This window comes from Scyliorhinus torazame, chromosome 9 (assembly GCF_047496885.1).
Source record: "Scyliorhinus torazame isolate Kashiwa2021f chromosome 9, sScyTor2.1, whole genome shotgun sequence".
Classification (NCBI taxonomy): domain Eukaryota; kingdom Metazoa; phylum Chordata; class Chondrichthyes; order Carcharhiniformes; family Scyliorhinidae; genus Scyliorhinus; species Scyliorhinus torazame.
In genome coordinates this window covers 27,266,490-27,291,739 of record NC_092715.1, presented here as the reverse complement: position 1 = coordinate 27,291,739, position 25,250 = coordinate 27,266,490, and the positions used below count along the sequence as shown (strand labels likewise).

Below are 25,250 nucleotides of genomic sequence, written 5' to 3'. Positions count from 1 at the left end.
AGAGAGATCATTATACAGCTGCTGGCTTTGAATGCAGCTATCCACCTCTGAAAACGAAACCAAAACACACACTGCAGCTCAAAAACGAAAGTGAAAGACAGACAGCCCAGCTCCACCCACACACTGACATCACTGCAGCTATTTGATAAACACCCATTTCTCGAAGGTACATCCACGTGACATGCACTTAAATACATTAATGCTAGTGTCTCATTTACTCCTTGTGGTAGGGAGTTACACATTTCAACGACTTTTCTTGTTCCCTAAATTACCTGTTGGATTTAGCAGCGACTATGCTAGAATATATACATATACATATCTATAAATGGTAACATGTAAGTTAAAGGTTAAAGGGCAGCACGGTGGCGTAGTGGTTAGCATTGCTGCCTCACGGCGCCGAGGTCCCAGGTTCGATCCTGGCTCTTGGTCACTATCCGTGTGGTTTGCACATTTCCCCTGTGTTTGCGAGGGTTTCGCCCCCACAGTGTAGGTGGATTGGCCACGGTAAATTGCCCCTTAATTGGAAAAAATAATAATTGGGTACTAAAGATAAAGTTCTCTAAAATTCAGTGTTTCGACACACTTGTGCGCCAGCTTTCACGAAGAGAAATTGCTGGTTTTGTATTCGAAAAAGTGAATCATCACCTTTCAGTCTGCACTTCTGGATTTGTCGGTTTGGTTCACCATCGCATTCTCCCAAGTTTCCAGCCCTCAGGAACTGTGGTTTTTCAGTTCTTGAATGTGGGAAAGTTGATGCCAGTTCCTTCCACTCTTGATTATTTGTATTGGTCACAAAAGACAGAGAAAGGTCGGAATTGTAACTTTCCCGCCATTTGTCACAAACTAGGTACAACGGGAATTTGCAACACTACATGCATCATAAAAATTGGAATAGCTTGGGTGTGGAAGACAGGGAGCATTGTCCCTCAAAACTGTGTTGTACTAGGCTGAAATGTTACTCTGCTTTCCAATTTATTCTTCCAGTCTGTACATCGATTCAAAAAAGAAAAATGTTTGGGTTAGTTAAGGTGTCTTCATTTTCAAAGTTCCAGTAAGTAAAATAACCATCAAATGTCTACATGAAGCCCGCTTTACTCTAGGATTGCAACTTCAACCGCAAGATCAAAAACTTGTGTGCTGGCAAGGATTAATGTTGTGACCACCTGCACTTAAAGGTCAGATCTACTGATTCCAAATTAAAACATTGCATACTTAATTTGGAAGACAGTAATCCTTACCAGTAACTAGAGAAAATTATATTGTTGGTTTGATCTTTTAAAATTTACAGTGCAGAAGGATGCCATTCGGCTCATCACATCTGCACTGGCCCTTGGAAAGAGCACCCTACTTAAGCCCACACCTCCACCCTATCCCAGTAACCCCACCTAACCTTTTTTTTTGGACACTAATGGCAATTTAGCATGGCTAATCCACCTAACCTGCACATCTTTGGACTGTGGGAGGAAACTGGAGCACCCGGAGGAAACCGATGCACACACGGGGTGGATGTGCAGACTCCGCACAGGCAGTGACCCAAGCCAGGAATCGAATCTGGGACCCTGGAGCTGTGAAGCAACAGTGCTAACCACCGTGCTACCGTGTGAAGTTCGTTGTTCAGTATTCCACCTAACCAAGTGATGGAAAGAATTACTGGGTAACCCAAGCGGATATGGATGGATAATGAGTATAATTTTTGAAAATGTATTGCATAATAATGCATCAAAGTATTGATTTGCATATTATTCTGAAAATACAAACTTCATTCACTGTTGCTAAGCTTTGCTGCTGGCATTGTGTTCTAGCGCATTGGTATCCTCGTCTCCAAATGCTTTGTGGCTTCTCAAGAATGTGATCCAGCCTGTACATACTCTTTCCCTCATTCGACAGAACATCACTGCTTGTCCGCCATGTTGTCTACCCCACTATAGGTGTGCTTGCACTAAAATCATCCCTCAAACTATGTCCACCCTCCTTTAAACTTCCTAAACAGGGTTTAAACGGCTGTCCTTCCACAACCTTTTTCAGATGTTGTAGAATGACGACCTTTGTTCAACATTTGGATCTCTCGTGGATATGTACATTTTGGGTGGTGTGTCTTAAGATTAATATAATCTGAAATAATCGCTGGTTTAAATGGATCTGTTCCTTGATCATTGCAGTGCACGTTATGCTGAAATTATTGATGTTTTGAGATGTGATTTGCTGCTGATGCAATGTCATACTTTTTGTGTGACATAATACACTCTCTCTCTGTTAACAGGTTCACATTAGCACTACTGGTTTAATAGTGACCCCACCTCCCAGCAGTCCTGTGAATACTGTAGCTCCATGTGTCTTCCCTCTAGAGGGCACCTACTCTGTTGGTTCCGGGGTAAGTATATTATATGTAATGAGAGAATGTGAAGCTGTATCTTTAGCATCAACTTCTAAATTTGAATTATCAACCTAGTGTAATCAGTCTTGGTGAGTCAGCAAGTACATTGGAGTTTGTAATATATGAATGTAAAGTTTTCCATTGTGATGAAAATGAATAATCTGTTTACGCTGGTTACTGTAAGAACAGTACACTAACCTAGCCATGGTCTTCTGTCTTGTAAGACCATCGTCTTGTGGTGACCAGTAACACTATGTTCAACACCTCCTGGTGTGGTTCTGGAGACCCAGCCTAGCCGACAGTCTCTGCTGCATTTGCTGCAGAGGAGGTCAGTGGGCTGAGATGGTGCATAATGCTGTTCTTTGTTTCCTCTGGGCCCTCGTATTGACCAGCTGAGCTTCTTGCCTCTTCTGTCCTTCCAAACTGTCAGCCTCCGGAGATCACAGCTGGCATCAGAACCAGAGGACAAAATTTCAGACTTTAAAACAGAGATGAGGAGGAATTTCTTCAGCCAGAGGGTGATGAATCTGTGGAACTCTTTGCCGCAGAAGGCTGTGGAGGCCAAATCACTAGGTGTCTTTATGACAGAGATCGATAGGTTCTTCATTAATCAGGGGATCAGAGGTTGTGGGGAGAAGGCAGGAGAATGGGGATGAGAAACATATCAGCCATGATTGAATGGAGGAGCAGACTCGATGGGCCGAGTGGCCTAATTCTGCTCCGATGTCTTATGGTCTTATGGCATCGACATTCTCCCCCGACTGTCAGTGTCGATGCCCACCATCTTCATTTCACACTTACGGGTGCCTTGCAGCGGATGTAGCGGCCCAGTGGCCAATTCACTGCACAGAAGGTCTTTGGCAATACGACTGTCAAGCATCCAATGAACGTGACTGAACCAGCACGGATGTTGTGACTTAGCTATGAGTGTATGCTGATGGAATTAACATGCTCCAGGATCTCTGAGTCCAGCCAAGGGATACCAAGAATATGTCCGAGAGAGCAAAGGTGGAAACTGTTGAGCTTCTTCTCCTGCCTAGTATATGATGTCCAGGTTTCACCACCATAAAGGAGTGCGCTGATGATGTACTTAGTGGACTCGCAGTTTGGTGTTCTCAGTCAGGTTGCATATACTCAGCCTGGACATAAAAGCTGCAGCTTCTGTGATGCGTGTGTTGATTTCAGTGACAGATTCCTGGTCATTGTGGAGCTTAGGTATGGGGAGCTATCAACAACGTCCAGCATCACATTGTCAGTGCTGAAAAATGGCGATCAGGCAATATCCGTCTTCTTGATTTGGATGGTCAAACCAAGCTCGCGACTGGAGTGAGAACATCTGACCATTTGCCGCTGCAATCTCTCAGTATGAAATGTTGCGGTGTCATCAATGTAGAGCAACTATCTGATGAACACTCAGTACGCCTTTGCCTTGGATCTCAGGCGAGGTAAGCTGAACAGTCCTGGTGTGTAAGTAGACGCCCTCTGTAGATGACCTGAAGGCATATGACAGCAGCAAAAAGAAATATATGTTCCACTTTGAGATCCACAATGCATTGTCATAGCTGACCATCCCCATCATGTTGTGATGGAACGAACAGATCATACTGAGCAGGTTCAGCAAGCAACCAATTTTCTCCAGCAATTTAGATAGACCGCTTCTGCTCACATGGTCAAATGCCTTGGTCAGACTGATGAGGGCAATATTTAGTGGTCACCTTTGTTCACAGTATTTCTCTTGCAGCTGCCAAACTGAGAAGATTATGTCAATTGTAGATCATCCAGCTCTGAATCCACACTGGGATTTGGCATAGATGTGTTCAGCCAGGATCTGCAGTCTGACAAGGTTAGCATGGGTAAATAATTTTCCCATGATACTCAGCAGGGAGATGTCTCGATCGTTGTTGCAATCACTGTATTGGGTCACAATCTTAGCATCACGTATATCCTGGGGCACTGCCCCCTCCCTCCAGTCGGGACTTAGTGGTTCATGCAGATGTTGTAAGAGTGCTTGTTTCCCATGTTTGGTGAGTTCAGGTGGTACAATATCAGCATCTAGAGCTTTGCCCATTGCAAACAACTTAATAGCTTTGATAAACTCCTCCACTCTGGGTTCGATATCCAGCAATGTCATGACAGACTTTCTGTAGTGTCCAGAGCTTCCTCGGTGATGGTGTTCTCCCTACGGTACAACTCGAGGTAGCGTTCCACCCACCTCTCCCAACTGTTCATGGCAGTCAGTGATGACCTCCCCTGCCTTTGTTTTCAATAGAGCCATTTTCTTTGCATATGGGCCTATTTCCTTTATGATCCCCTCATACATTCCTCTGACATTGCCCGTGTCAAAGGACACCTAGATATTTGCCAACGTTGAAACCAGTAGTCATTGGCACACTGCCTAGCAGACTGTTGACCTTTATTTCGAGCAGCTCTTAATATATTCAAAACTGTCTCGCTTGGATCTCTTTTGTAATTAATGAGAGCAGACCGCTTTGGTTCAATGACAGGTACCATCACAGTGATGTTAGCCCCGAATCAATCAGCATTTTTCCACTTTTGCTTCCCATATACTGAGATTACATAGAACATACAGTGCAGAAGGAGGCCATTCGGCCCATCGGGTCCGCACCGACCCACTTAAACCCTCCCTTCCACCCTATCCCTGTAACCCAATAACCCTTCCTAACCTTTTTGGACACTAAGGGCAATTTATCATGGCCAATCCACTTAACCTGCACATCTTTGGGCTGTGGGAGGAAACCGGAGCACCCGGAGGAAACCCACGCAGTCACAGGGAGAACGTGCAGACTCCACACAGACAGTGACCCAGCGGAAATCGAACCAGGGTCCCTGGCGCTGTGAAGCCACATGGTCAAATGCCTTGGTCAGACTGTGGTCTTGTAGATGATGTCTGATAATTGGTTCCATTTTGCTTCTGCATTCTTGTATGGCAAAGCTGCAGGTGCTGATGCAATGCCCCCCGAAACACATCGAGCAAGTGAGAGTGCCTGTTCAATTGATTCGAGGGACTGTTGGTTTTTATCTGGGTAGGGAGTATGGCTGACATTGGTACAAGAGTGGCATTTCTGCTTTGAATGAAAAATCTTCCAGGCTTGCATCCTCACCCGAGTACACACCTGGGAGTGATATGTATATCACAGTCAGCTGAGTCACATCTGATGATGATCAGATCCATCTGGTATCAATGCCCTGATCTTGCATGTCTCCAGGACACCTTGGTTTGTTCACGGTTGGTTCTGAAAGGTGATGGTTACACAAAACGTATGGTCGGAGCAAAGCTCAAGTAGTCTTTGCCTGTTCTCATTTACCTTTCCCAGGTTCTGATGTCCAAAGTAGGAGGGCCGTGGTTCATGATTCATGGCTGCACTTGCATTGCAATTCCCAAGTAAGTAAAGATGTTCTGACTTGGGAATTCTGATGAGCTTTTTATAGAACTGGTCTTGTACCTCTGTTGTACAGCACTGCATTGGAGCATAAATATGCGCAAGGTTAACTGGCCCTGTTTGAGTTGAGGGGTGGATGGACAAAGTGACTTCTGAACCATTTGTTCCTTGCAGCATGGTGTACACGTCGCTCATGTTTCCTCTGAACTCTTACCCTGCCAGATGACGGTGTAATGCTTTTTTTTCAATAATCTGCTCTCAGTAAGCCTGCTCTCCTGTAGGGATGCTCTGTCAATGTTCAGCTTTGGATTCACCTGAGGAAGGAGCAGCGCTCCGAAAGCTAGTGACATCGAAACAAACCTGTTGGACTTTAACCTGGTGTTGTAAGACTTCGTACTGTGCTCACCCCAGTCCAACGCCGGCATCTCCACATCATGGCTACCATCGACACCGCAAACTGCCGGCTCAAAGTGGAGAGGATCTCCAGGAAGACCGCGCATATAGACACTGACATTAAGTTTCTACAAAGATGCAAGAAAGCAGACAAGATCCCGAAAGGGCTACAGATCACAAACCCACTCAAGTCGACCTACAACACAGACTTCGCTGAGAGACTCTGCCGCCGCACCTCTCTCACACTCCTCAACCACCTCGTCCGCCAGCTCTACAGCAGACGACGCAACCTGGAAACCAAGACAGAGGCCATATTCTCAACTTGTGCTCAGGATGCAGCAGACCAGCTGCGGAACACCGCCAAACAGATGAGACAACAATACTATGCCACCTATATGCATACCAAGAACAGAAAGCTTGAGAAACTTGGCATCACCACCGGCAGCAACCAAGCCACCCCCGGTGTCACAGTAGAAAACAATACAGGGAAATCTATTGTCAACTTGTCAGACTACACCCTTCAACCAGACGAAATTGAAGTCCTCAGCAGAGGGCTTAATTTCTGCACCACCACCAAAATGGACCCCATCAGTCTCGCGGCAGACACGGAGGAATTCATCAGGCGAATGAGGCTCCGGGAATTCTTCCACAGACCCCAAGAGGCCAACAGCGAACCCAAGCAGACTACCAATGAACCGGAACAGCAGACCGAGAGATCTGCGGTGTGGCAACCGAAGAGGAAAGAGTCGAATTGGACCCCTCCGGAAGGCCGCTGCCTTAGACTCGACATGTATGCTAAAACCGTCAGGAGTCGCGTCAATGCCAGATTCATCAGTCGCATTCACAAGACAACCCCGAACGTCACCCAAGCACAACGCAATGTCATCCGCGCTCTCAAGACCAACCACAGCATCGTCATCAAACCAGCAGACAAAGCGGGGGCCACTGTCGTACTGAACAGAACGGACTACTGCAAAGAAGTATACCGACAACTGAACAACCAAGAACACTACAGACAGTTACCCGCAGATCCGACCAAGGAACAGATCCGCCAACTTAACAGACTGATCAAGACCTTGGATCCAGATCTTCAGAGCACCCTACGTGCTCTCATCCCACGTACTCCCCGCATTGGAGATCTCTACTGCCTCCCAAAAATACATAAGGCCAACACACCAGGCCGCCCTATCGTTTCAGGCAATGGGACCCTGTGTGAGAACCTCTCTGGCTACATCGAGGGCATCTTGAAACCCATCGTACAAGGTACACCCAGCTTCTGTCGCGACACGACGGACTTCCTACAGAAACTCAGCACCCATGGACCAGTTGAACCAGGAACATTCCTCGTCACAATGGACGTCTCGGCACTCTACACCAGCATCCCCCATGACGACGGCATTGCTGCAACAGCCTCAGTACTCAACACCGACAACTGCCAATCTACAGACGCAATTCTGCAACTCATCCGCTTCATTCTGGATCACAACGTCTTCACCTTCGACAAAAAGTTCTTCATCCAGACGCACGGAACAGCCATGGGGACCAAATTCGCACCCCAATACGCCAACATCTTCATGCACAAGTTTGAACAGGACCTACTCACCGCACAGGACCTTCAACCGATGTTATACACCAGATACATCGATGACATTTTTTTCCTTTGGACCCACGGCGAAGAATCACTGAAACGACTACACGATGACATTAATAAGTTCCATCCAACCATCAGACTCACCATGGACTACTCTCCAAAATCAGTTGCATTCTTGGACACACTCGTCTGCATCAAGGACGGTCACCTCAGCACTTCGCTTTACCGCAAACCCGCGGATAACCTCATGAAGCTCCACTTCTCCAGCTTCCACCCTAAACACATTAAAGAAGCCATCCCCTATGGACAAGCGCTCCGTATACACAGGATCTGCTCAGACGAGGAGGAGCGTAACAGACATCTACAGACGTTGAAAGATGCCCTCGTACGAACGGGATATGGCACTCGACTCATCGATCGACAGTTCCAACGCGCCACAGCGAAAAACCGGACCGACCTCCTCAGAAGACAAACATGGGACACAACCGACAGAATACCCTTCGTCGTCCAGTACTTCCTCGGAGCGGAGAAACTACACGTCATTGATGACAATGAACATCTTGCCAAGGTCATCCCCACACCCCCACTACTTGCCTTCAAACAACCGCGCAACCTCAAACGAACCATTGTGTGCAGCAAATTACCCAGTCTTCAGAACAGTGACCACAACACCACACAACCCTGTCATGGCAATCTCTGCAAGACGTGCCAGATCATCGACATGGATACCACTATTACACGTGAGAACACCACCCACCAGGTACGCGGTACATACTCGTGCGACTCGGCCAACGTTGTCTACCTCATAAGCTGCAGGAAAGGATGTCCCAAAGCGTGGTACATTGGCGAGTCCATGCAGACGCTGCGACAACGAATGAACGGACATCGCGCAACAATCACCAGGCAGGAATGTTCCCTTCCAGTCGGGGAACACTTCAGCAGTCAAGGGCATTCAGCCTCTGATCTCCGGGTAAGCGTTCTCCAAGGCGGCCTTCAGGACCCGCGACAACGCAGAATCGCCGAGCAGAAACTTATAGCCAAGTTCCGCACACATGAGTGCGGCCTCAACCGGGACCTGGGATTCATGTCACATTACATTCATCCCCCACCATCTGGCCTGCGAAATCCTACCAACTGTCCTGGCTTGAGACAATTCACACCTCTTTAACCTGGGGTTACCCCATCTCTGGATCTGTAAAGATTTAATCACCTGCTAATGCTCGCATTCCTAGCATTGTTTGGCATCTTTGAATTTGTCTATATATGTGTTTCTGGAACAGACCTCTTCATTCACCTGAGGAAGGAGCAGCGCTCCGAAAGCTAGTGACATCGAAACAAACCTGTTGGACTTTAACCTGGTGTTGTAAGACTTCGTACTGTGCTCACCCCAGTCCAACGCCGGCATCTCCACATCAATGTTCAGCTTGGCAAGTTTCATGTCAATCACAGCTGTCTTGTGCGCCATGTCGACCAGTTGTGAGTCTTCTGTCAGTCTCTTGCACATGGTCCTGACATTTCAGTTTGCCAACTGAAGGGTTGGCACCTTCTTTCTTTTTGTTTATTTCATTTGTTTGCCTGGTACGATGGATTCTGCCATTCGTCGAGAAGAGACTCTTAAGTTTTTTTAAAACTTTGGGCATCACTGGTTAGACCAGCATTTGCTGCGCTGTCCTAATTGCCCTTGAACTGAGCGGGTTGCCATCAGCCGTTGTGGGATTCAAACCCAGGGCCCCAGAGTATGCCCTGGGTCTCTGAATTACTAGTCCAGTGACAATACCACTACGTCATCGCCTACCCTGTTTCCATTGAGGGAGGTATCCCACTGCTCTCTCTCTCTCCCCCTCCTCGAATTGTTTCATGCTGTCTCACTGCTCTCTCTCCTCGAACTGTTTTATGCTGTCTCACTGCTCTCTCTCTCTCTCTCCCCCTCCTTGAGCTGTTTTATGCTGTCTCACTGCTCTCTCTCCTCGAACTGTTTCATGCTGTCTCACTGCTCTCTCTCTCTACCCTCTCTTTTATTACGCCCCTGTATTAGCTTGATATACTACGGAGTGTAATATGTGTTACTCAAACCTTGGTTACTGATGAGGTCTTCTGAATCTCATCCAGTAGTAACAAAAGGATTACTGAGTAACTATAACAATAATTGCATGAGTTCTTTACTTTAACATTGATACTAGTGATAAGATTAACAAGATCTAACTACAGTAACTATACGTAACTCCACTAACCACCTGAACTCATCTGATACTGCCCTGGTCACAGTACACCCAAAAGAGAGAGAGAGAGACCCAATGTGGTTTATTTTATACCCCTGTTGGTCCGGCCCTCTAGTGATCATGTGGTGCTACTGATTACACATTAACCCCTTATGTACACGCACATACAGAGATCACTACACCCTCGAGCTGTTTTATGGTGTCTCACTTCTCTCTCTCTCTGTCCTCGAGCTGTTTTATGCTGTCTCAATGCTCTCTCTCTCTCTCTCTCTCCTTGAGCTGTTTTATGGTGTCTCACTGCTCTTTCTCTCATCATGTTTACATAGATTACATAGAACATACAGTGCAGAAGGAGGCCATTCGGCCCATCGAGTCTGCACCGACCCACATTAATCCCTCACTTCCACCTTATCCCCGCAACCCAATAACCCCTCCCAACCTTTTATGGACACTACGGGTAATTTAGCATGGCCAATCCACCTAACCTGCACGTCTTTGGACTGTGGGAGGAAACCGGAGCACCCGGAGGAAACCCACGCGGACACGGGGAGAACGTGCAAACTCCGCACAGACAGTGACCCAGCGGGGAATCGAACAGCGGGGAATCGAATGTTGTTTAAAGTTGTTTTACTCTCTCCCCTCATTCTGATTTATGGTGTCTCACTGTTAGGGCCGCCTTTACTGTCATTTCTATTCCATCAACAACTGTATTTAGAGCTGTATCATGCCTTCACCCTGATTTTAGCTATGTTTCAAATTTCCCATCCCTTACCTTTACATGGTCCATCTCTGATTCTCCCCTTCAATATTGCTGAAAAGAGAGACATGTCACCGAAACTTTTTATCTTACACTCATCTGGTCAAACACAGGAATGCCAAGTTTCAAACAATCAATTATGAGCAATGGATGGAACGCGTTGTTTGATTCGATCAGCCAATCATTGGGGTGAATAGACTACATAACTGGCATTGCACCGGCACTGAATTTTATACAAGACATTGCTCAATTGTAAGATAGCCAGAACATCTTTTTAAACTGACAACTGTTGGAGGAAAATACCATTTGTGCAACCACTACATAGTAGCAGCATGTAATAGCTTGCTTAACCTATTGTTCACATTTTTGAGATACTTTACCTTTTCAATCACTGGGGCTTATATGCCCTACATACAAGGCATTGTACCAGTACTGAAATATACGGCATAAGAAGCAAAGTACAGGTCATACTTAACCAGTTTACGCATGCAAGACCCAAAACAAAATGCCTGCTGATAAATCTGGGGCGGGATTCTCTCAGTCCCCGCGTGGCCAGGCCGGAGAATCCCCGCGACCGCGCGAATCGTGCCACGCCGCCCCGATTCTCCGTAGAGGGTAGAATTGGCGCCGGTGTGGTTGGCGCGGCGGCAGTCGCAGGCTGCTCTACGCGGCCGGCCCGCCGATTCTCGGGCCGGGATGGGCCGAACGGCCGTCGGGGAAACGCAGAGTCCCGCCAGGGCCGTCCACACCTGCTCTCATCCGGCGGGAACCAAGCGTTGAAGGGTCGGTTGGCGGCCTGTGGGGCAGGGGGTCCGACCCCGGGGGGGCCTCCGATATGGCCTGGCCCGCAACTGTGAGTAAGAAGATCGACAATCAAGGAAAACTTACTTGCATTGAAGTGTGTGGAATCTGGGCCGCAGGCACCGCGCACATGGAAAAACTACACGGGCCGCAAGCGGGGAACGGGGATTTTGAAGTCTGCTGACTCTGCGTGGGCGGGCCACTACTTGGGAGAAAAATCGAAATACTCCGGCAAAAATGGGAAAGAATTCCTAGTTGCTTGTTCAAGGGATTGCATGTGCTTAAATGAAATGAAATGAAAATCGCTTATTGTCACAAGTAGGCTTCAAATGAAGTTACTGTGAAAAGCCCCTAGTCGCCACATTCCGGCACCTATTCGGGGAGGCTGTTACGGGCTGTTACACAGTCAGAATGGAAAATGTGTAGACCCTAGGAGTTGGGATCCAAAAATGGTGGGAAAAACGGGTGCACATTTGATGAGGCTTATGAAACATGAACTTCATATAAAAAAGATTCCAATTGTTTTTCATAGCTAATCAGACACCAGCGGGCCTAAAGGTCGCAACATTTCTCAGCTCAGTTGGCCGTTTATGCTGCTACAGAATCTTGTTCACCCAGAAAATCAGGAGACAGGTCCTTCAGTGAATGAATGAAAGTTTTAGAGGGACATGCTCTCCTAAACCCTTATTAATTGCAGAAAGGTTCCAATTCCACCACCGTAGTCAAGAAGAAGGCTAAACCATTTTACAGTTTCTGGCGTCTTTAAGAAGATTAGCTAGATGTGAATTTGGCACAACACTTGATGATGCTCTTCGAGACAGGCTGGTTTGTGGATTATGCAGTGAAGCAATTCAAAAGAAACTGCTTATTTTTAGTGATTTAACTTTAGAAGCTACTGTGGAAGTTTAAAAAAAAAAAATTTAGAATACCCAATTATTTTTTCCAATTAAGGGGCAATTTAACCTGGCCAATCCATCTACCCTGCACATCCTTTTGGGTTGTGGGGGTGGAACCCACGCAGACACGGGGAGAATGCAAATTTCATACGGACAGTGACTCGCGGCTGGGATCGAACCCGGGTCCTTGGTGCCTTGAGGCTGCAGTGCTAATCACTGAGTCACCGTGCCGCCCTGAGCTGCTGTGGAAGTTGCCATATCTATGGAGCTTGCTACAACAGAAGCTTCTTAGTTAGGGGCTGGAAAGAAGATCCACAAAATGGATACCTCGAGGAACAGGGCCGTAAAGGTGCAACCACGTCATCGGTGTACACAGGGTGGACACCCAGTGGGGGAATGCTGGAGTAAATCCGATACATGCAAGAACTGTGGTAAAAAGGACTATATTGCCAAAGTGTGTTGGACTCCAGAAAACGTCTCCTACACCAAGAAGGTGCAGGAAGAACAACACAAGCAGGATTGCTGAGACAATGTATCATCAAAAGCTGAAGCATCTACCTTTAAAACTGTCAAATGTGATCCTAAGGAAGTACACTGAAGAGGTTGCACCATTAAAAGGATGCATTATGGTGAAAGTAAAAGCAAATGGGCAGACGGCAAAGTTGCCTCTTCACATTGTCTGTGGAAATTTCCTTGCTTCATTTGGCAGAGCATGGTTGGCTAAGATTAGGCTGAACTGGGAAACAGTTAATCAATTAGTGGATTCAAAGAGCAACTTGCAACAACTTCTGAAGAAGTATGAAAAGATGTTTGAAGATTCACGAGGCTCTATGACCAGAAAATTGAACCAGTCTCAAAGCTAGAACCGTACCAACCGTACAACCAGACCTAAAGCTGAAGAAGAACTAGAAAGATTAGTAAGTCATTGAACTTGTTGCTACAAGTGATTGAGCGACACCAATCATTCCTGTATTAAAATGGGATGGCTCAGTGAGAATATGTGGAGATTTTAAATCCACTATTAACTCAGTTTTGTGCGCGGATCATAATCCACTGCCGCTGATTGAAGGACAGAAATTCAGTAAAATTGATCTTTCACAGGCATATCTACAGATGAATGTGGCTGCTGAATCATAGCCGCTACCCACCATAGTGACACACAAAGGTCTGTTTCATTACAGAAGACTTCCTTTTGCAATAACATCTATGTTTGCTATTTTTCAAAGATCCATGCAAATTCTAAGTGGGTTGAATGGAGTGCAATGTTATTTTGATGACATAATTATCACCGGTTCAAGTGAACAGGAAAACTTGGAGAATTTGGAAGCTGATCTGAAGCGGTTACAGAGGTGCAATCTGAGAGTTAAAAAAGAAAAGTGCGGCTTTTAAATTACCTTGGCCATATCATCGACAAAGACGGTTTACACAAAGAACCAAAGAAAATGTCAGCAATCATAAAAGCACTACGTCCTCAAAATGTAACAAATTTAAGGTCGTTTTTAGGATTGATCATTAATGACCAATTAGTGCCGAATTTAGCAACATGATTGAAGCCTTTATTAATGTTGTTATGTGTCAAACAGGCATGGTACTGGTCAGAAGAATGTGAAAATGCTTATGACGAAGTGAAAGGAGCTTTACTGATGTCAGGGCTGTTGGTTCATTATAATCCAAAAATGAAGTTGCAATTAGCTTGCAATGTCTCATCCTATGGGATTGGTGTAATGGTCTTGCACATTATGCCTTCAGGAAAGGAGCGACTGATGGCATTTGCTTCTCGCATGATTACTAACACAGAAATGAATTACACTCAGCTACGCTCATCATTTGCGGTGTAAGAATAATCAGTAATAATAATAATATTGATTAGTGTCACAAGTAGGCTTACATTAACACCGCAATGAAGTTACTGTGAAAAGCCCCTAGTCGCCACACTCCGGCACCTGTTCGGGTACACAGAATGTCCAATTCACCTAACAGCACGTCTTTCAGCACTTGTGGGATGAAACCAGAGCACCCGGCGGAAACCCACTCATACACGGGGAGAAAATGCAGACTCCGCACAGACAGTGACCCAATCGGGAATCGGACCTGCGACCCTGGTGCTGTGATGCAACAGTGCTAACCACTGTGCTACCATGCCGACCTTATATACTTCTATAATTCCCCCTTGCACTCCTTCTGTACCCTTTGTCCTTGAAAATTTTCTCCCTTCTTTCCTTCACTGTTCTAGTTGCCTTCTACCCTCTCTGCCTGAAGGTATTCCAAACACACTCTCTGCAAATGAGGCCCTGACTATCTCACGACTTTTTCATAGATGATATTTTTGGGATTTGGTCTAAATTTAGATTACTGCCGACTTAAAGATTCGGCTAACCATGAACTGCCTTTGGAGTAGACAGAGTGGAAAGTCATGTGAACCAGCTACCAGCTGCCAGCACTCTCCGAAGAAGTAGGATAAATATTTAACCAGATTACATTCCTCTGTATTCAAAGTTAATGCTCCAGCTTTCTAATGATTAGCTGTAGTCAGCTGATCGGCAAGGCTCCCAGGTGTTCTTAAGCATGGCATGATTAAAGGGTTACCTAATTGGACGGAAATTATTCTGAGATCTGTCAGGTTTAAGCATATATCATCGGGAAGGATTTTTCAAGAAGATACTATATTGGAACCTTCTCACTCGTTGCCTGTCATTGTGTATATGGGTAAATAGGACTGAAATGTTGCTGCAATTTAAGTGAAAGGTATATGACTGTGTTTGAAGTGACAGAATTTGTTGCTGCTCCTGGGAATTGTTGGAAAGACTAGATTTAATTTAAATTGCTTTCGCAAATGTGATTGAAGTGCCAATGTACTAGTCTGTCTCAGCGGCACCGTTCTCCAACTTTGTGTCGATTGTAATGTGGAAATTAGTTGCTGCTTTTATACATGGGGCAGAATTCAACCAAAAAGTGTTATTTTGGGCGGGTTTGGCAGGGTGTTTCTTGCCAGCGTTTTGGGTGACGCACACCCGTTTTCACACTTAGGGTGTGATATAACTTTTGAAAAATAGAGGGCGCGAACTTCCGGCCACGCTGCGCTGGAAAAGCAGCTCGCCGCGGCGCAGCATGGCCGGTGAAAGATGGGAGAACCCGCTCCCGGGATCTGCTCGGCTCGCAACGCCCCGCGAGATTCAACGCAATCTCTCGAAACGTTGCGATATGAATGGGCAGGATCACCTTTTGGCATGTCTGCATATTAGAGCAAAGCAGTAAGCCTCACTCTAATGTGCAGATTCCGTAGTTACCTGAGGAGGTACCTGAGGCTTTGGGATTCAACCCCTTTGATTGAGAGACCTCAGGCGAGGGCCATTTGGTACTGGTCCCCACAAACAAAGACCAGACGGAATGGCACTCCTGGGGGTCTCCAAGGGGATCGGAGACCCCCACCTGCCTGTCCTTTCACAGTAACTTCATTGCAGTGTTAATGTAAGCCTGTTGTGGGAATAAAGATTATTATTATTATTTTGGCAGGGTGGTACCGTGGTACTACTGCCACCTGTATACCCTGGCAGTGCCACCTGGGTGCTAGTCTGGCACTTCCATGATGCCCAGGTGGCACTGCCAGCTGGCAGGGGCACTGCCAAGGTGCCAAGCTGGCAATGTTTGCACGCGCGATCGGGCCGGGGCTGCTCAACATGGGTGTTGGTGGGGGGGGGGGCATTATTTTGGGGGCCCCTGGTGTCCTGATCTCTCACTACAACGAGGCGATCTAACGAGCGGAGCTCTCCATTGTAAAAAATGGGACAATGTGTAGCTTCGACCGTGCGTTCCCCATTCAGGCCCCTTGTTCAACACAATTCGCATTGAATAGCCATGTGCTCTCGGCATTACAAGTGCCAGGAAACACGCGGCTAAACGCGATGGCTCTGGGAATTTGTTCCCTTTTGGGCATATCGCGTCCAGAGTCCCTTCCGTGCGGGATTAGCGGGATCTTCCCCAGTGCTACAACCCCGCTATCGAACGGCACTTTGTGTTTTAGTGATCCTGGCACGGGCAAAATGACAGCGTGGCACCTGGCGGTGCCATCCGGGTGCCACACTGGTGGCACCAACAGTGCCAGGGTGCCACCCTGCCCGGAGGGTGACCACCTGGGCACCTCTGATTGCCGTGGAGACCCCCGCTCCCCGTATCCGTTTATGGGGACCAGGAGTGCACCGCATCCAGCTGGGGTTTCCTCAACAAGGCTGGGTGGCCGTTAACTGGGTTCTTAAACTCACTTACCCATTGTGGGCAGGACCCAGATCATGACGTCTTGCGTGATCTGGTCAGACCTCGCGAGGCGTAATGGCCGTCGTGAATCCCAGGAGAGGCCTCCCCCGGGTTTTACCAGCGGCGTGACGTGGCTGGTAGATTGTGCCCCCTGTCTTTTTTGGGGTCCCTGGGAAGTTTCTCCCCTGTCTAGCCCATACTTCAAAATTCTTTCAGCAATGGGGAGCTGAACTTGCCTGCGAAACCGGCTCCTCAGAGATCAGGGCAGCGTTTTGAAAGAGTGCCCGATCCTTAGTGAGCTTGAGGGTGCTCCACACCCTCCTCCCATGGACAATGTCACCCCCCCCCCCCCCCCAAGTGAGGACACTCGCTATGGGGTCACCGAGGCCTTTTTAAGGCCTCCCAAAATCCCTTTTAGGCCCAACAACGCTTTCAGGACACCCCCCACCCCCAAGCCTGGGAGACCACCAGTGCCATTATGTCTGGTCCACATTCGTGTGAACCAGTAATAAATGGTGCCCAGTCAAGGTCTTGCTGGGGAGGCATTAGTTTGGATTTGGATTAGTTTGTTGTCACGTGTACCAAGGTACAGTGAAAAGTATTGTTCCGGGTACAGTCCAGACAGATCATTCCATACATGAGAGAAAAAAATATATAGGACATACGTTAATACAAAATGTAAATACATAGACACAGGCATCGGGGGAAACATAAAGAGTGTAATACTACTCAGTAGAGAAGATACGTGAAGAGATAAGTTCAGTCCATAAGAGGGTCATTCAGGAGTCTGGTAACAGCGGGGAAGAAGCTGTTTTTGAATCTATCAGTGCGTGTTCTCAGACGTTTGTATCTCCTGCCCAATGGAAGAGGTTGGAAGAGTGAATAACCCGGGTAGGAGGGGTCTTTGATTATGCTGCCCGCTTTCCCAAGGCAGCGGGAGGTGTAGACAGAGTGAATGGATGGGAGGCGGGTTCGTGTGATGGACTGGGCAATGTACACGACTCTCTGTAGTTTCTTACAGAATCCGGCTCATGCATATCTAAATGAACCTAATGACTTATTTAAATATACGGTTCTGTATCTCACCCACTGCGGGAGAGATCTAGATTGCAATGTCTCACGAGGTTTAGGCATGCTTCCAGTATTTGGAACATTACTGTCAAAGGGCGACCTTGCCAAGGACCCATTGACAATGCAGACATCTGCTGGAAAAATCGACTGATTGGAGCTAATGGTTTTGTGTCTTCTTTCAGACTATAGTACAAGTGTAGTGTGGATGATCAGAGCGAGAAAAGTTCAGGGTCCTGGGTTCGATTCCCACTTGGGTCACTGCACGAATTTGGCATGTTCTCCCCGTGTCTGCGTGGGTTTCCACCGGGTGCTCCCATTTCCTCCCACAAGTCCCGAAAAATGTGCTTGTTAGGTGAATTGGACATTCTGAATTCTCCCTCAATGCACCGGAGCAATAGGTCAGAAGGTGAGAAAATTGAGGGAGAACTAGGGAATAGGGCCAGTATGGCTCAGAGGAAGAGCAGACAGGGAGATGTTACTGAAAACAGCGGGACTGGTGGCCTGAAGTGCATATGTTTTAATGCAAGAAGTATAACAGGTAAGGCAGATGAACTTAGAGCTTGGATTAGTCCTTGGAACTACAATGTTGTTGCCATTACAGAGACCTGGTTGAGGGAAGGACAGGATTGGCAGCTAAACATTCCAGGATTTAGATGTTTCAGGCGGGATAGAGAGGGATGTAAAAGGGGTGGAGGAGTTGAGCTAATGGTTAGGGAGAATATCACAGTTGTACTGAGGGAGGACACCTCAGAGGGTAGCGAGGCTATATGGGTAGAGATCAGGAATAAGAAGGGTGCAGTCACAATGTTGGGGGTTTACTACAGGCCTCCCAACAGCCAGTGGGAGATAGAGGAGCAGATAGGTAGACAGATTTTGGGAAAGGAGTAAAAGCAACAGGGTTGTTGTGATGGGAAACTTTAACTTCTCCAATATTGACTGGGACTCACTTAATGCTAGGGGCTTGGACAGGACAGAGTTTGTAAGGAGCATCCAGGAGGGCTTCTGAAAACAATATGTAGATGGTCCAAATAGGGAAAGGGCTGTACTGGACCTGGTATTGGGGAATAAGCCTGGCCAGATGGTAGAAGTTTCAGTAGGGGAGCATTTTGGGAACAGTGACCACAATTCAGTAAGTTTTAAAGTGCTGGTGGACAAGGATAAGAGTGGTCCTAGGGTGAATGTGCTAAATTGGGGAAGGCTAATTATAACAATATTAGGCGGGAACTGAAGAACCTAGATTGGGGACAGATGTCTGAGGGTAAATCAACGTCTGACATGTGGGAGGCTTTCAAATGTCAGTTGAAAGGAATTCAGGACCGGCAAGTTCCTGTGAGGAAGAAGAAAAATATGGCAAATTTCAGGAACCTTGGATAACGAGAGATATTGTAGGCCTCGTCAAAAAGAAAAAGGAGGCATTTGTCAGGGCTAGAAGGCTGGGAACAGACGAAGCCTGTGTGGAATATAAGGGAAGTAGGAAGGAACTTAAGCAAGGAGTCAGGAGGGCTAAAAGGGGTCACGAAAAGTCATTGGCAAATAAGGTTAAGGAAAATCCCAAGGCTTTTTACACGTACATAAAAAGCATAAGGGTAGCCAGGGAAAGGGTTGGCCTACTGAAGGACAGGAAAAGGAATCTATGTGTGGAGCCAGAGGAAATGGGCGAGGTACTAAATGAATACTTTGCATCAGTATTCACCAAAGAGAAGGAATTGGTGGATGTTGAGTCTGGAGAAGGGTGGACACATTGAGATCCAAAAAGACAATGTGTTGGGCGCCTTGAAAAATATTAAGGTGGATAGGTCCCCAGGGGCTGATGGGATCTACCCCAGAATACTGAAGGAGGCAAGAGAGGAAATTGCTGAGGCCTTGACAGAAATCTTTGGATCCTCACTGTCTTCAGGTGATGTCCTGGAGGACTGGAGAATAGCCAATGTTGTTCCTTTGTTAAAAAAGGGTAGCAAGGATAATCCAGGGAACTATAGGCCGGTGAGCCTTATGTCAGTGGTAGGGAAATTACTGGAGAGAATTCTTCGAGACAGGATCTACTCCCATTTGGAAGCAAGTGGATGTATTAGCGCGAGGCAGCACGATTTTGTGAAGGGGAGGTCGTGTCTCACTAACATGATGGAGTTTTTCGAGGAGGTCACAGAGATGATTGATGCAGGTAGGGCAGTGGATATTGTCTATATGGACTTCAGTAAGGCCTTTGACAAGGTCCCTCATGACAGACTGGTACAAAAGGTGAAGTCACACAGGATCAGAGGTGAGCTGGCAAGATGGATCCAGAACTGGCTAGGTCATAGAAGGCAGAGAGTAGCAATGGAAGGTGCATTTCTGATTGGAGGGCTGTGACTAGTGGTGTCCCGCAGGTATCACTGCTGGGACCTTTGCTGTTTGTAGTATATATAAATGATTTGGAGGAAAATGTAACTGGTCTGATTAGTAAGTTTGCGGACGACACAAAGGTTGGTGGAATTGCGGATAGCGATGAGGACTGTCAGAGGATACAGCAGGATTTAGATAGTTTGGAGACTTGGGCAGAGAGATGGAGTTTGAGCCGGACAAATGTGAGGTAATGCATTTTGGAAGGTCCAGTACAGGTAGGGAATACACAGTGAATGGTAGAACTCCCAAGAGTATTGGCATTCAGAGAGATCTAGGTGTACAGGCCCACAGGTCACTGAAAGGGGCAACACAGGTGGAGAAGGTAGTCAAGAAGGCATGCGGCATGCTTGCCTTCATTGGCCGGAGCATTGAGTATAAAAATTGGCAAGTCATGTTGCAGTTGTATAGAACCTTAGTTGGGCCACACTTGGAGTATAGTGTTCAATTCTGGTCGCCACACTACCAGAAGGATGTGGAGGCTTTAGAGAGGGTGCAGAAGAGATTTACCAGGATGTTGCCTGGTATGGAGGGCATTAGCTATAATGAGAGGTTGAATAAACTCTGTTTGTTTACACTGGAATGAGGAATGTTGAGAGGTGACCTGATAGAGGTCTACAAAATTATATGAGGGGCATAGACAGAGTGGATAGTCAGAGACTTTTTCCCAGGGTAGAGGGGTCAATTACTAGGGGGCATAGGTTTAAGATGCGAGGGACAAGGTTTAGAGGAGATGTACGAGGCAAGTTTTTTACACAGAGGGTAGTAGGTGCCTGGAACTCGCTGCTGGAGGAGGTGGTGGAAGCAGGGACGATAGTGACGTTTAAGGGTCATCTTGAAAAATACATGAATAGGATGGGAATAGAGGATACGGACCCCAGAAGTGTAGAAGAGTTTAGTTTAGACGGGCAGCATCGTCGGCGCAGGCTTGGAGGGCCGAAGGGCCTGTTCCTGTGCTGTACTTTTCTTTGTAAGAAGTCTACACCAGGTTAAAGTCCAACAGGTTTGTTTCAAACACTAGCTTTCGGAGCACTGCTCCTTCCTCAGGTGAATGAAGAGGTATGTTCCAGAAACATATATATAGACAAATTCAAAGATGCAAGACGATGCTTAGAATGCGAGCATTTGCAGTTAATTAAGTGTTTACAGATCCAGAGACAGGGGTAACCCCAGGTTAAAGAGGTGTGAATTGTCTCAAGCCAGGACAGTTGGTAGGTTTTCGCAAGCCCAGGCCAGATGGTGGGGGATGAATGTGATGCGACATGAATCCCAGGTCCCGGTTGAGGCCGCACTCATGTGTGCGGAACTTGGCTATAGGTTTCTGCTTGGCGATTCTGCGTTGTTGCGCGTCCTGAAGGCCGCCTTGGAGAACGCTTACCCGGAGATCAGAGGCTGAATGCCCTTGACTGCTGAAGTGTTCCCTGACTGGAAGGGAACATTCCTGCCTGGTGATTGTCGCACGATGTCCGTTCATTCATTGTCGCAGCGTCTGCATGGTCTCGCCAATGTACCACGCTCCGGGACATCCTTTCGTGCAGCGTTTGAGGTAGACAACGTTGGCCGAGTCGCACAAGTATGTACCTGGTGGGTAGTGTTCTCACGTGTAATGGTGGTATCCATGTCGATGATCTGGCACGTCTTGCAGAGATTGCCATGGCAGGGTTGTGTGGTGTCATGGTCACTGATCTGAAGGCTGGGTAGTTTGCTGCAAACAGTGGTTTGTTTGAGGTTGCACAGATGTTTGAAGGCAAGTAGTGGAGGTGTGGGGATGACCTTGGCAAGATGTTTATCTTTATCGATGACGTGTTGAAGGCTGTGAAGAAGATGTCGTAGTTTCTCCGCTCTGGGAAAGTATTGGACAACGAAGGGTACTCTGTCGGTTGTGTCCAGTGTTTGTCTTCTGAGGAGGTCGGTGCGGTTTTTTGCTGTGGCGCGTTGGAACTGTCGATCGATGAGTCGAGTGCCATATTCCGTTCGTACGAGGGCATCTTTCAGCGTCCGTAGATGTCTGTTACGCTCCTCCTCATCTGAGCAGATCCTGGGTATATGGAGAGCTTGTCCATAGGGGATAGCTTCTTTAATGTGTTTAGGGTCGAAGCTGGAGAAGTGAAGCATCGTGAGGTTATCCGTGGGTTTGCGGTAAAGCGAAGTGCTGAGGTGACCGTCCTTGATGGAGATGAGTGTGTCCAAGAATGCAACTGATTTTGGAGAGTAGTTCACGGTGAGTCTGATGGTGGGATGGAACTTATTGATGTCATCGTGTAGTCGTTTCAGTGATTCTTCGCCGTGGGTCCAAAGGAAAAAAATGTTTCTTTGTTCTTTGTACCCGAACTGGTGCCGGAGTGTGGTGACTTGGGGATTTTCACAGTAACTTCATTGCAGTGTTAATGTAAGCCTACTTGTGACAATAATAAAGATTATTATTAATGTCCCAAAGCAAGGCTACCTGCCCCTTTCAAGTTTTTCAGGTAAGTCTCACTGGATGCTGGATACCTGCCTGATGAAATTTATCTGCCAGCTCATTTGCCAGTGTCTAATTTCTACTGATGTCAAACTATGCAATGACTCATAAATCAGGGCCAGCGAAACTAAATTGTTCACTCTGTAAAATAGCATCCCAGTCTCTTAGCTTTACACTTTGCTGGCATAAGAATAGAGAGAAATTGTGCTTGTTGCTGGACTGGTTTAGATTGCCTGAGGAGATTGGAGAGAAGTTTTCCTGCGTATGCTTTCTCTTTCTGCCTCTCCCAGGAGATTGAATGGCTGGGAGGCACCGTGTGGGTTGAGGAGAAGAAAGGTTTAGTCGTGATGCTCCCACCGTCATGAAGTGGGACAGGTTTAATGACCCCAGTTGGTTTTTTCATGCCAGTTAATTTCATATGTTTGTCATCTGAATTTTTGCAATGTGCAGAAGGTTACAGCTGACACATTAAGTGCCTTGCTTGGTGTTTCCTACAAGGTAATTTGGTGGTGTACGTGCGCACATTTATATTTTTGTGTCAGGTTTCCCAGGTGTGTCAGCGTTCAGAGCTGGAGAGGAGAGAGAAATCTGTTGTTAATCAGCAAGAAGTTTCATTAATCAGCAACCATAACTGAACTATTCTTATTACAAGTGGACAAAGTGGCTCGACAAAGGATTGCAGCTATTCATGAGCCACCATTATTCAGGTCTGATTGCTAAAGATTACTGACCCTTGTGATGGCGCGACTTCAAAGGCTCCTGAACGTACAGAGAGGCATAGGAAGAGACAATGATAGGCCGGTCATTGTGATCTGTGCGTCGTGGCTCTCACTGAGCTGCAAATCAAAGGCTGCTGCCAGGTGGTGGATGGATAAGTTTCATTCCAGTGTATTGGGTGTGCAACATTTAAATTATGATGTGCATTATGTTACATTTTAAAGCTGAGTGTTTTGTTGCAATAGGTTTCATTTTACTCAGGTTAATAATGTTTATGTTAACAACAGGAATAAGTGCGCAAATCTGAAATCCGTACAATGATGGAATTGACTGTAAGACTGATAAATATTACACATATTAAGTGTGTTGGCTACACTCTACACTGCTCACAACTACTACACTGCTCATTGTTCACTACTACATAGCTCACGACTGCACTGCTCATTGTTCACTCTCCACTGCTCTGCTCATTGTTCACTCTCCACTGCTCACTACTATTATACTGCTTATTGTTCACTGCTACACTGCTCACCACTACTGCAGTGCTTGTTATTCAGTGCTACACTTCTCATTGTTCACTACTACACTGCTCATTGTTCACTACTGCACTGCTCACTACTACTGCACTGTTCATTGTTCATGAATACCTGTGCTCGTAGCTACTGCACTGCTCACTGTTTACTACTGCACTGCTCATTAGAACATAGAACATACAGTGCAGAAGGAGGCCATTCAGTCCATCGAGTCTGCCCTGACTAAGCCCTCACTTCCACCCTATCCCCGTAACCCAATAACCCCTCCTAACCTGTTTGGTCACTAAGGGCAATTTATCATGGACAATCCACCTAACCTGCACGTCTTTGGACTGTGGGAGGAAACCGGGGCACCCGGAGGAAACCCACGCAGACACGGGGAGAACGTGCAGACTCCGCACAGACAGTGACCCAGCAGGGAATCGAACCTGGGACACTGGCTCTGTGAAGCCACAGTGCTTATCCACTTGTGCTACTGTGTTGCCCCACTACTACACTGCTCATTGTTCACACTACACTGCCCATAACTACTACACTGCTCATTGTTCACACTACACTGCTCACTACGACTATACTGCTCATTGTTCACTACTACATAACTCACAACTACTATACTGCTCATTGTTCACTACTACACTGCCCATAACTACTACACTGCTCATCGATACTACTACATAGCTCACAACTACACTGCTCACTGTTCACTCTACACTGCTCACTATTATTATACTGCTTATTGTGCACTACTACACTGCTCACCACTACTCCACTGTTTGTTATTCAGTGCTACACTTCTCGTTGTTCACGACTACACTGCTCATTGTTCACTACTGCAGTGTTAACTACTATTACACAGTTCATTGTTCATGAGTACCACTGTGCTTGCAACTACTACACTGCTCAGTGTTCACTACTACACTGCTCACTACTACTACACTGCTCATTGTTTACTACAACACTGCTCACTACTAACTACGCTGCTCCATCATAAGGTCAAATGTGGGGATATTTGCGGATGACTACATAATGTTCAGCAACATTTGCGACTCCTCGAATAATTAAGCAGTCCATGTCCAAATGCAGCAAGACCTGGACAATATCCAGGCTTGGGCTGAAAAGTGGCAAGTTACATTCGCGCCACACAAGTGCCAGGCAATGACCATCTCCTACAAGAGAGGATCTAACCACCGCCCCTTGGCATTCAATGGCATTATCATCACTGAATCCCCCCACAATCAGCATCCTGGGGACCATTGATCTGAAACTGAACTGGACTAGCCATATTAATACTGTGGCAACCAGGGCAGGGCAAAGGCTAGGAATCCTACGGCGAGTAACTCACCTCCTGACCCCCCCAAAGCCTGTCCACCATCTACAAGGCACAAGTCAGGAGTGTAATGGAATAC

At 46.8% G+C, this 25,250-nt stretch overlaps 1 protein-coding gene across 4 annotated transcripts in view; it reads left to right on the top strand.

Moving 5' to 3' along the window:
* sh3rf1 (SH3 domain containing ring finger 1) overlaps positions 1 to 25,250 on the top strand; it is a 239,833-nt gene that overhangs the window by 171,446 nt on the left and 43,137 nt on the right. For all 4 annotated transcript variants that reach the window (XM_072515735.1, XM_072515737.1, XM_072515734.1 and 1 more), the window contains one exon: positions 2,261 to 2,371. In XM_072515735.1, coding sequence (XP_072371836.1) covers positions 2,261 to 2,371 — 111 coding nt within the window. The remainder of the gene's footprint in view (positions 1 to 2,260; positions 2,372 to 25,250) is intronic.